At 38.3% G+C, this 12,203-nt stretch overlaps 2 protein-coding genes across 8 annotated transcripts in view; one reads left to right on the top strand and one right to left on the bottom strand.

Moving 5' to 3' along the window:
- Window positions 1-12,203, bottom strand: part of lrba (LPS-responsive vesicle trafficking, beach and anchor containing) — a 442,809-nt gene that overhangs the window by 178,657 nt on the left and 251,949 nt on the right. For all 7 annotated transcript variants that reach the window (XM_057842680.1, XM_057842682.1, XM_057842684.1 and 4 more), the window contains 2 exons: window positions 8,849-8,992; window positions 6,032-6,168 (listed from right to left, as the gene is read on the bottom strand). In XM_057842680.1, the coding sequence (XP_057698663.1) occupies window positions 6,032-6,168; window positions 8,849-8,992 (281 nt within the window). The remainder of the gene's footprint in view (window positions 1-6,031; window positions 6,169-8,848; window positions 8,993-12,203) is intronic.
- Window positions 4,064-6,799, top strand: mab21l2 (mab-21-like 2). Its single transcript, XM_057842688.1, has one exon. The coding sequence runs from the start codon at window positions 4,372-4,374 to the stop codon at window positions 5,449-5,451; it is 1,080 nt and encodes a 359-aa protein (XP_057698671.1). The 5' UTR covers window positions 4,064-4,371; the 3' UTR covers window positions 5,452-6,799.

Below are 12,203 nucleotides of genomic sequence, written 5' to 3'. Positions count from 1 at the left end.
AATTTTAACCATCTTCCCTGTCCCAGCTGAAGAAAAGCATGATGCTGCCACCACCATGTTTGACAGTGGGGATGGTGTGTTCAGGGTGATGAGCTGTGTTGCTTTTACGCCAAACATATCGTTTTGCATTGTGGCCAAAAAGTTCAATTTTGGTTTCATCTGACCAGAGCACCTTCTTCCACATGTTTGGTGTGTCTCCCAGGTGGCTTGTGGCAAACTTTAAACCAGACTTTTTATGGATCTTTTTTATTTTCTCTTTGAGAAATGGCTTTCTTCTTGCCACTCTTCCATAAAGGCCAGATTTGTGCAGTGTACGACTGATTGTTGTCCTATGGACAGACTCTCCCACCTCAGCTGTAGATCTCTGCAGTTCATCCAGAGTGATCATGGGCCTCTTGGCTGCATCTCTGATCAGTTTTCTCCTTGTTTGAGAAGAAAGTTTGGAAGGACGGCCGGGTCTTGGTAGATTTGCAGTGGTCTGATGCTCCTTCCATTTCAATATGATGGCTTGCACAGTGCTCCATGAGATGTTTAAAGCTTGGGAAATCTTTTTGTATCCAAATCCGGCTTTAAACTTCTCCACAACAGTATCTCGGACCTGCCTGGTGTGTTCCTTGGTTTTCATAATGCTCTCTGCACTTTAAACAGAACCCTGAGACTATCACAGAGCAGGTGCATTTATACGGAGACTTGATTACACGCAGATGGATTCTATTTATCATCATCGGTCATTTAGGACAACATTGGATCATTCAGAGATCCTCACTGAACTTCTGGAGTGAGTTTGCTGCACTGAAAGTAAAGGGGCCGAATAATATTGCACGCCCCACTTTTCAGTTTTTTATTTGTTAAAAAAGTTTAAATTATCCAATAAATGTTGTTCCACTTCACGATTGTGTCCCACTTGTTGTTGATTCTTGACAAAAAAATTAAATTTCGTATCTTTATGTTTGAAGCCTGAAATGTGGCGAAAGGTTGAAAGATTCAAGGGGGCCGAATACTTTTGCAAGGCACTGTATATATCCATCTTGTGTCTTATCTTTCCATTCCAACATTTTACAGAATATATATATATAATTTACAGAAAAATCAACAGCCAATCAAACGTGCGTTGGAAGGGGAAAAAATGGACCAGCACATTCAGCAAGTGAAAAGGTATAAATGTAAGTCTGAACATAATGAAAATAATTCATTTAATAATGGTAATAATTAGGGTAGTTCCGATCATGTTTTTTTGCTCCCAATCGTTTTAGCTTGAGTATCTGCCAATCCCGATATTTCCCGATCCGATTGCTTTTCTTTTTTTTGCTCCAGATTCAATTCGAATCATTCCCGATAATTTTTCCCAATCAGATACATTTTGGCAATGCATTAAGAAAAAAATGAATAAAACCCCGACGAAAATATACATTCAACATACAATACATAAGTACTGTATTTGTTTATTATGACAATAAATCCTCAAGATGGCATTTACATTATTAACATTCTTTCTGTGAGAGGGATCCATGGATAGAAAGACTTGTAATTCTTAAAGGATAAATGTGACTTTGTATATTGTGACTAAATATTGCCATCTAGTGTATTTGTTGAGCTTTCAGTAAATGATACTGTAGCCATTTAACTGCCCAAATGCATGATGGGAAGTGCAACCATGACTGTGCGTCGTGGTACCAATTGATATATCTTCTCTGCGTTGGGAAATCACATAGGGTGTTAAGAAAAAGATCAATTACTACCTTTCTTCCCTACATTGCTTCCCACAATATTTCTAATCGTAGGGAGATGGATTGTAAGGCTTTAGCCAATTAAAAAAAGGCTCCAAAGGCAGCCAAAATTCACTCAACTCATTTTACGCTACCTTTTAGCTCTGTATATAGGTAAAACTGCGCCATTACAGATTGAACGCGACAATGCGTGAGTGGGTCGTGCACCTCATGCGTTAATTGCGTTAAAAATTTTAACGTAATAAAAAAAAAATTTTTTTTAATAAATTACCGCTGTTTACGCGATAAATTTGATGGCCCTACTTTAAGCCAAAACTAAAGACTCTGGATGAGCGTAAGACATTTTGTCTGTAACGTTAAATACAATTAGAAAACGATTTAATTTAAAAAAAAATATATATATATATATATATATATACATATATATATATATTAAAAAGAGGCATGTCCGATATTTTTTTTGCTGATTTCGATACTTTGAAAATGACTTGATCGAACCCGATCGATCGGGATGCCGATCGATAGGGACATCTCTAGTAATAATTCTATCCTTACAACATATGGGAAGCCAAACTAAATGACCGATATGATTGAAGTCACTATATAATGCAAATAAGGTTGCTTAAAAGTTGGTAGGGACAATTTGGCATCCTGAAAAGTCAGCAGTGTTATGTCGCCACCGTCCATATGCAAACCAACGCCATTGCTTCTAAATATTCTATTACTTTTGAAGTGTGATACAAGCACAATGAGTCGTAGGAAGGAAAGCGCCATCTAGTTGTACAACAAAGAAAATCATTTCTGGTCTAATTGACATTTTAGAACATGAACTATAATCAAATAATACAGTAAAATCAAGCTAATAGTTATCCATAGTCAATTTTAATCATATTTAATACATTAATTTGACTTGATAAGTGGAGTTCAGTTGTATTTAACTTTGAACTCCTTCACCAACAGACACACAGTACATTTGACCAAGAAATGATCATGTTTCAGTGCCATTGACAGCAATAGACGTCTCAAGATTGGATGTCTATCACCTTTAATGGCAGCAAATGAGGTAAATGCAATTCCATTTCTTCTTTTACAACTTTGTTTGTTTGTTTGTATGTTTGTTTTCTTCAACCTTTCCGTACAAAAAACTTTAAAGCACTCAACATAAATATGTAGTATAATTTTTAAAAAATGAATATTTGGACGATACTGAACTTGAGCAGTCTTTTTTTTTTTTTTTTTTTTTAAGTACAGGCTGTAAAACAATACTTTTTATGTTTCCCCTACTATTTTAAACTCATTTGGCTGCCATTGACATCAATAGGCGTCCAATCCATTTGAACTGGAAGGATTGGATGTGTATTGCTGTCAAATTAAAGTGATATTTTGGCTAAGCGTGTTTCCATTAAGGGCTGTTAAGGAAAGCCGACGGACGCCCAAAAACTCGCGTGTGGAGAAGTGGTCACGTGACTGAGTGTGTCACATCCTGTCAATGTGAAAAAAAAAAGTTTTTTTCACCCACTTTTTTTTTTTCACCCATATTGGTCAAAAATGTATCCCTGACCTCCATTCACCAAACACCTTTGGTCTACCGTAATTTCCCGAATATAACGCGCACTTTTCCCCCCCCAAAATCAACTTGTAAAATCATGGTGCGCATTATTAACAGGTACGTGGATGAAAGTGAAAGAAAAAAAAATCTATCACTGACACCACATGCAATGACAAAAAGTGTCTTTTTTGCGGAGTGTAGCAGTTAGCGAATGTACTTACGGGGAACATTTCAAAATAAAAGTATGTCATGTTCATCATATAAATAACGATATCTGGAGTTAATCCCACATACTAGATCCTTAGATTTTACAAGTAAATTTGGGATGCGCGTTATACACGGGTGCACCTTATATTCGGGAAATTACGGTAATTAATGACCCATCCACAGCAAAAAGTATCCATGCACGTTATGCTGTTATATTGTCCCTTCCAATATTAAGACCAAAACATACGCCCTTGCCTTTAAGGGGTTAAAAGGGGAAACATTTACAAATGTTCTTATATCTTAAAAATTATTATTAAAAAAAAAAAACAGTAATCATTTATTTTTGAGCTTTATAAATTTTAAATTTTAAACATGCTTAGCATCATGGTTAAACGGATTGGACGTAAATCGCTGTCAATGGCAATGAATGAGTTCATGGTAAATGTCAATAACGTTTTTACTTTTTTTTTTTTTTTTTTCTAAGAGAGAGAGAGAGTCAATGTCTTGAAGTAGACCTTCAAGGTGAGCACTCTCTCTCACCCGCTCGCTTTTTCACTGCGGTTCGCCCCCCTTTCCACCCTATGGCCGCCGCCGATTGGCTGCGCTCGGGCCCGGCCGCTTCGACTGGCCGGACCTCCTCCAACGCAGTCTCTCCACGGAGCGCCATTCATAAAAGTCCTCCGAACAGGACCATGAGCGAGCAGCGCCAGCAGCCTCCGAGTCGGACTCAGCGCGAGAAGGAGTAGAGGAAGTTTTTTTTTTTCTTTTTAATTTTCCCTCCTAGCAATTTTTTTTCCCGTCGGTTTCGCCTCTTCCGCCCACCGGTGCGCGTTGGATCCGTCGGCCTACTGCGACTCCCCGGCGTACGGCCCGGACCTGTGCCCCAACATGATCGCCACGCAGGCCAAGCTGGTGTACCAGCTGAACAAGTACCACGGCGAGCGGTGCCAGGCGCGCAAGGCCGCCATCGCCAAGACCATCCGCGAGGTGTGCAAGGTGGTATCGGACGTTCTGAAGGAGGTGGAAGTCCAGGAGCCGCGCTTCATCAGCTCCTTGAGCGAAATCGACGCGCGCTACGAGGGCATGGAGGTGACGTCGCCCAACGAGTTCGAGGTGGTGCTCTACCTCAACCAGATGGGCGTCTTCAACTTCGTGGACGACGGCTCTCTGCCCGGCTGCGCCGTGCTGAAGCTGAGCGACGGGCGCAAGCGCAGCATGTCGCTATGGGTGGAGTTCATCACCGCGTCGGGCTACCTGTCGGCGCGCAAGATCCGCTCGCGCTTCCAGACGCTGGTGGCGCAGGCGGTGGACAAGTGCAGCTACCGCGACGTGGTCAAGATGGTGGCGGACACCAGCGAGGTGCGGCTGCGCATCCGCGAGCGCTACGTGGTGCAGATCACGCCGGCCTTCAAGTGCACGGGCATATGGCCGCGCAGCGCTGCGCAGTGGCCGGCCGCGCACATCCCCTGGCCGGGGCCCAACCGCGTGGCCGAGGTCAAGGCGGAGGGCTTCAACCTGCTCTCCAAGGAGTGCTACTCGCTCAGCGGCAAGCAGAGCTCGGCCGAGAGCGACGCCTGGGTGCTGCAGTTCAGCGAGGCCGAGAACCGGCTGCTCATGGCCGGATGCCGCAAGAAGTGCCTCTCGGTGCTCAAGACGCTACGCGACCGGCACCTGGAGCTGCCCGGACAGCCGCTCAACAGCTACCACATGAAGACGCTGCTGCTCTACGAGTGCGAGAAGCACCCGCGCGAGGCCGACTGGGACGAGGCCTGCCTGGGCGACCGTCTCAACGGCATCCTGCTGCAGCTCATCTCCTGCCTCCAATGCCGCAGATGCCCTCACTACTTCCTGCCCAACCTGGACCTCTTTCAGGGAAAGCCGCACTCGGCCCTCGAGGCGGCCGCCAAGCAGACGTGGAGGCTCGCCCGGGAGATCCTCACCAACGCCAAAAGCTTGGACAAATTATAAACAAACAAACAAAAAATATCCCCACTTTTTGGACTTTTGTGGGTTTGCGACTCCAGACAGAAAAAGGTACACCTTTTTAAATGTTCTCACCAAGTGAAGACGGGACTTTTATTTAAACAAAAAAAAAATGTGCCAAGGTGATTTCTCTTTTCATGGCGAGGAAAAACATAAGCGAAAGAATGTTAATAAAAATGTTTAAAATGTAGGCCTCGTAGCGTGATTTAAATTCATTTTTTGTTTTTGGAAGGGGCTTTTTTACTCCATCTCAACGTACATTTTCCCCATAAAATGCATCATTTCCATGCAAGTTTTTATTTGACACGAATCTTACCCTCGCGACATATAAGGGCCACCTGTTGCTCCAGAAAAGTGATCTCGAATTTATATTTTCATAATCTAGTCATATTTCTAAATGTAATCCTAATTCGTTTTTATTTTGTTGTTAAACCAGTTTCGACACTATATTTTCTCCTCTTATTTTTACATTAACATGATAACAAAATGACATTCCAGAGAGGCCTTAATTATATCAAACGCTAATATATTTATCATTTATAATGCCATTTTTATTCTTTCTTACCTTGGGATCAATGGCTTTGAAGCTCGGCTCTTCCTCGTCCACCTCGAAGTAGAGCTCGGAGGCGGTGATGGAAAGAGTGCCTCGCACCACCGCCGCCGGAGCAACCAGCTGGGCCGCCGTGCTCACGTTCACCGGGCCTGCGTGGAGCGTGGGGGAAGTGTTCAAAATTTAAAAAATAAAATAAAGCGGCCTGTTAATTAATATTAAGAACTATAATTGCCTGTAAACGTATAATTCATCCCATGAGAGCGGAAAAAATGATTAAAGAAAAAAAGCGAAAGCCTAAAAATACATTCTGATACTTAGATAGAAAAAAAAATGTATACATTCATGTTAATCGCCCCTAATTTTTTCATATTTTTTCCACGTGCAAAAATGCCCCCATAAATCATACACGTCTTGTTTTATTTGCCATATTTTTAAAGAAAGTGGGTTCAAAAATAAAAAGTGAAAAGAAAAAAGGCAGTTGAATGCAAACGTAATGCAATTCAAAGTGAAATATAACTGAAATGTACAAAAAAGTACTGTACTTGATATATAAATTAAATATATGTATTAAATGTAAATATTATTTCAGCAATTCTGTACTATAAAATACTTGGTTAAAGCGGTAAAAAAGGATTAAAGAAAAAAAGCGAAAGCCTAAAAATACATTCTGATACATTATTTGGGAAAAAAAAATTTAATGCATGCGAAACCCCCCCCCCCCCTTAATTTTTTCAGAATTTTGCCACGTGCAAAAAAGCTCCATAACATCATACATGTCTTCCTTTATTTGCCACCTTTTCAAAGAAAAATGAATTGAAAAGGGAAAAACTGAAAAGATAAAAAGGAGTTAAATGCAAACGTACTGCAATTCAAAGTGAAATATAAGTGAAATGTACAAAAAAAGTACTGCACTTGCTACATGAATACATATATATATATATATATATATATATATATATATATTAAATGTAAATTATACTTCAGTTACTCTGTTCTAGCACTCAAAGAATGCTTGGTTACAGCGAAAAAAACTTTATTTAAAAAAAAAAAAAAAAAAAAAGCCTAAAAATACATTCTGATAAATACTATTTTTTTTTTAAATGCATGTGAAACCCCAACAATTTTTTTCATAATTTTTCCACGTGCGAAAAAGCCCCCAAAATCATTCAAGTGAATTGACAAAGAAAAAGTGAAAAGTGAAAAAGCAGTTGAATGCAAACGTACTGCTATTCAAAGTGAAATATAACTGAAATGTACAAAAAAGTACTGCACTTGATAAGTAAAAAAATATATAATGTAAATATTGTTTCAGTAACTCTGTACCATAAGATACTTGGTTAAAGCGAAAAAATGATTGAAGAAGCCTAAAAATACATTCTGATATGTAGAAATTCTCTTTAAAATGCTTGCGCACCCCCCCAATTTTTACAGAATTTTGCCACATGCAAAAATGGCCCCCCCAAAAAATCATACGTCTTGCTTTATTTGCCGTATTTTTCAAAGAAAGTGAATTGAAAAAGATGACAAAGTGAAAAGAAAAGCGATAATGCAGTTGAATGCAAAGGTACTGCAATCTAAAGTGAAATATAACTGAAATATACAACAACAACAAAACTGCACTTGATACATAATTATAAATATATATCTGTTGAATGTAAAAATTTCAGTAATTCTGTACCATAAAATACTTGGTTAAAGAGAAAAAAATTTTTTTTTAAAAAAGCTAAAGCCTAAAAATACATTCCGATACATACAAAAAAATTTTAAAAATGCATGTGAAACGGCCCCAATTTTTTCCAGAATTTTTCCACGTGCGAAAAAGTCTAAAAAAAAATATTAATGTCTTGCTTTATTTGCCAGATTTTCCAAAGAAAGCTAATTTCAACCAATTTTCATCAATTCTGCGACAAACGATACATACACACTATTATAACACATCAAAAATCCCTTTTTAAAAAGGCCACCATAATCCTATTACATATCATTTTAATAATCTACAATGGGATTAAACTAAAATCGGATTATAGTTCATTCAAATGATGTTGAACTGAATGGGTGACAATATGCTAAACACTATTTGTGAGTTTTAACGTAATCTAATGTAAATCTTGTAGAAGATTATGTATGTGTGTGTGTATTTCCACACTCATTCGACCATATTATTAGGTACACCATATCTAATGAACCCCCCCAAAATGTGCATTTACAATCATGCTAATTCTTTGTGTTTTAATGTAATCTAATGTAAATCTTGGAGTGGATTATACATTTGTGTGTGTGCGCGCGCGCATGGGGGTATGAGTGTCTCCCCACACTCATTCAACCATAATATTAGGTACATCATATCTAATGAAACCCCCAAAAATGTTCATTTACAATAATGCTAATTCTTTTTGTGCGTGTTTTAATGTAATCTAATGTAAATCTTGTAGTGGATTATGTATGTGTGAGGGTGTGTGTGTGTGTGTCCACACTCATTCAATCATATTATTAGGAGTACAATATCTAATGAAATCCTAAAGACGTGCATTTACCATAATGCTAATTCTTCTTTTTGTGTATATTGAATATTTGAAGTAAACGCTAAAATATTACAAGCATAATACTTTAAACTTGACAACCAAGCATGTCCTGCACTGCATCACACAGAGCTTTTGAGATGTAATTTTTTTTCTTCTCCTGGTTAGTGGCTCCAGGGCAGTGTCAAAATATTAGGAACAGTTCCTAGTACAAGCCCAATATTGAATAGTAGAAATGTTAAAACTAAAAGGACGTCGTCCACGCTTTTTCGGCTATAGGCGACAGTTTTTTCCCCTTTAGTTTTCATACCAGTAAAGTTCTCGAGGTCCTTCTCGTCCAGCGACGACAGCGTGTCGTCGTCGGCGTCCAGAGAGGCGTCGCTCTCAGAGTTCTGGTTGGCCACAGCCTGACTCTTGATGGACCGCTTGCCTTTCAGCACGTCATCTTCAGACACTGCACGACAATAAGACAACCGGGAATACGTTTCGTTTTAATATGATGGGTTGCCGGCTTGTGTGTGACCTCAAAAATATGGATTGACATTCATGCAGGTAATTAGTTTTCATCAAAAACACTGCAATGGTTTTACTCTGCTGTAATGTAGGATATGAACGTTAACCTTGTGCTTAAATATGGGGGAAATGAACATTATTTGTGCATAAATTAGCAGTTGAATGCAAACCTACTGCAATTCAGAGTGAAATATAACTGAAATGTATTAAAAAAAAAAAAGTACTGCACTTGATACATAAATAGATATATATATTAAATGTAAAATTTCAGTAATTCTGTACCATTAAACACTTGGTTAAGTACATTCATAAGGAACACATTGGAACAAGGAGTTACTCTACAGAACGACATAAAACAGAAACCCCAAAAACAAATACGATACAAGATGCTACAGGAAGAAGGTTAAACAACTACAGTTATTTAACCCGTTGCCTGCCATTGACAGCGGCGGACGTCCAATCGATTAGAACTCAGAGGTCAAATAAATTAGACCGGGGTCAGCAACCCAAAACGTTGAAAGAGCCGTATTGGATCAAAAAAACAAATACGTCTGGAATCGCAAAAAAATTAAAAGTCTTATATGGAGGTGCAACAATTAATTGACTAATCGACAACTAATCGAATAGCAAATAAGATATAATTTTTTTTTTTTTTTTTTTAGGACCTTCTTCCCCTTAAACTTGTCTAAATTCTTGAAATTAAAACATACATACACACTTTTACCAATTTTCGAACACCTTACTGTCTAAATTAGCTTCTTAATAAGGCTGCAACAACTAATCGGTTTAGGGCTGCAACTAACGATTATTTTTATAATCGATTAATCGGCCAATTAAACGATTAATCGGATAAATTTCACTTTTTTAAATTACCGTCACAGTTAACTTGGAGTTGTCTTCGGAAGGTTGTAACAACGAAGATATAATCCAATTTCAAAGCACACTCTCTTGTATGTCAATTTACAGTTTAAATGGGAGTTTGTGTTAAAACTAAGCTGTTATATGTATGGGTTTATGTGTGTGGTTTCTTCACAAAAAGAAATTTAATACCAACTTTACTATCTAACAATAAGTGCTAATATGCTTCTACAAAACTCAGTACAAACGGACGCTTAGGACACTGATTAGCATAATTGCTAATAAAGGCGTGCGAAATTTCCGATTCCGATTCGGCCATGGAAGATTCGAGAACGATTCACAAACATTCAATTTCCGATTATTTAATTATGCCAGGTAAAGCAGAAGTAAAACACAGTCAGCGCGGTCTTCGGGACGCAATGAGGAACACACCAAGAGTGAACATCACGCTCAACTCATGCCGCTAAATAAAAAAACAATAATACCCAACTGCAGCCGACAGCGGCAACAAACAACACCCAGTTGCTACAAACAACGGCCACATAATGCTACGGTAGATATCACATGTAGAACTACATGCGAAATAACAGACTTGGCGGCGTTAGAACATGTATAGAGAACTATATGCGAAAAGACAGGCTTACCGGCGTTAGTAAACAGCCGCCATCTTAAAGCATTAGACTTCTCTGGAAGGCTCTGTTGTAACGAACCTAAGTAACGTTTTATCTAAAATATTCCTAAATCGGCAAAATCTTGACTTGAATCTATCTTTAAATGATGAAACAATTTTTAAACATTCACGTGTCGACAGTAAACAGAAGGGAAATTATGGAATAACGGGAGCAATTTTAACGGTTGATTCACAACATTAAAATAAATGAAAGTAGTTTAAAGCTGCTGATACAGAATGGGGACTTGAGTGTTTTATTTACTGTTTTAAAATGTTAACGTGACACCGAAATAGTAGTTTAAGCCAGAGAGGATTTTTGTACAATTTTGGAGGGGAGGGGGCAGCATCAATAATCGATTTATAATCGAATCGTAGCCTCTGAATCGTACTCGAATCGTTAGGTGCCCCAAGATTCCCAACTCTAATCGCTAACTAGCTTAGCGCTCTGTGAAAAGTAGTAATGTCTCATTAACAAAGAATACAAACAATGCAATTGGCTTCATTTAATCACTTCTGACCGAGGCACACTGGAGCTAACAACACAAAAGACAATGTAACTCTTGACATATCGTAATATTATCAATTCAGCAACCCAACCCGAGTGTAGCAGTGAACTCTCTTTCCCTCTTTTGATGTCTGAAAATTGGCAAAAATGTGAATTGTTCTTTTCCAAAGTAAAATCTGGTAATTTTTTCATGTGCTACTTTGACAAAAATTTGAAGAAATCTGATACTTACAACTGAGAAGTCATTATATATATATATATATATATGGCGGAAAACACAGACAAGACTGAAAAAGCAGTTTCTGCTCTTGCACTCCTCTTCAAAATAAACTGCTGTATTTTAAGCCAAAAGAACCGTTGTGTTTGATAGAAAAATATGTCTATATGCTGCCATAGCAGATTAATGGCGCATTAAGCCCCCAAACTATTTTTAATTTGTCCATATTACCCTGGAAACCCGCCGTTTACAGACGTCGCGCAACCGCTTCTGTTTCAACCCAGCCATAAAAAGAAGGTAAGTTATTTATTAATCAAAATGTCTGTCATTTTTATCTTAGAATCATATATTGATGTCTAATATTTCATTTTAAAAAATAAAAACTTTTTAAAAATTATTGACTCACATATTACGTCACAATGAAAAAATGGCGTCTGTAAAAAAGTCGCGGATATCTACCTCATAAATATCGATTAATTGTATTTTTTTGTTACTGTCACATTTTCCCTGATATGTTAAATGATAAATCGATCCAAACAAAGAAAATTTGAAAAAAAAAACATTTAAAAGGGTAAACATATGAAAAAGAACATCTCGACCACTCCTTGATGTCTGCGATTTCTGCATTGTGACCCTAGTTATATTACCATACTTCCCCCATAAAATCCCCCAAAAATCCGGCTGTGGCCATTCACACCTGTGTCTTGACACTCGATGATACATGCTACATGGAGTTTTTTGATCGAAACAAGGTACAGTGGGGAGAACAAGTATTTGATACACTGCCAATTGGCAGTGTAACAAATACTTGTTCTCCCCACTGTAAGTACACAATAATATCTTGTAGGGCTGCAGCTATCGAATATTTTAGTAATCGAGTAATCGACTGAAAATTCTATCGA

This window comes from Corythoichthys intestinalis, chromosome 8, assembly GCF_030265065.1.
Source record: "Corythoichthys intestinalis isolate RoL2023-P3 chromosome 8, ASM3026506v1, whole genome shotgun sequence".
In the NCBI taxonomy this organism is placed as follows: Eukaryota; Metazoa; Chordata; class Actinopteri; order Syngnathiformes; family Syngnathidae; genus Corythoichthys; species Corythoichthys intestinalis.
The sequence above is the reverse complement of the archived record's forward strand: the minus strand, read 5'-3'. Positions and strand labels throughout refer to the sequence as shown.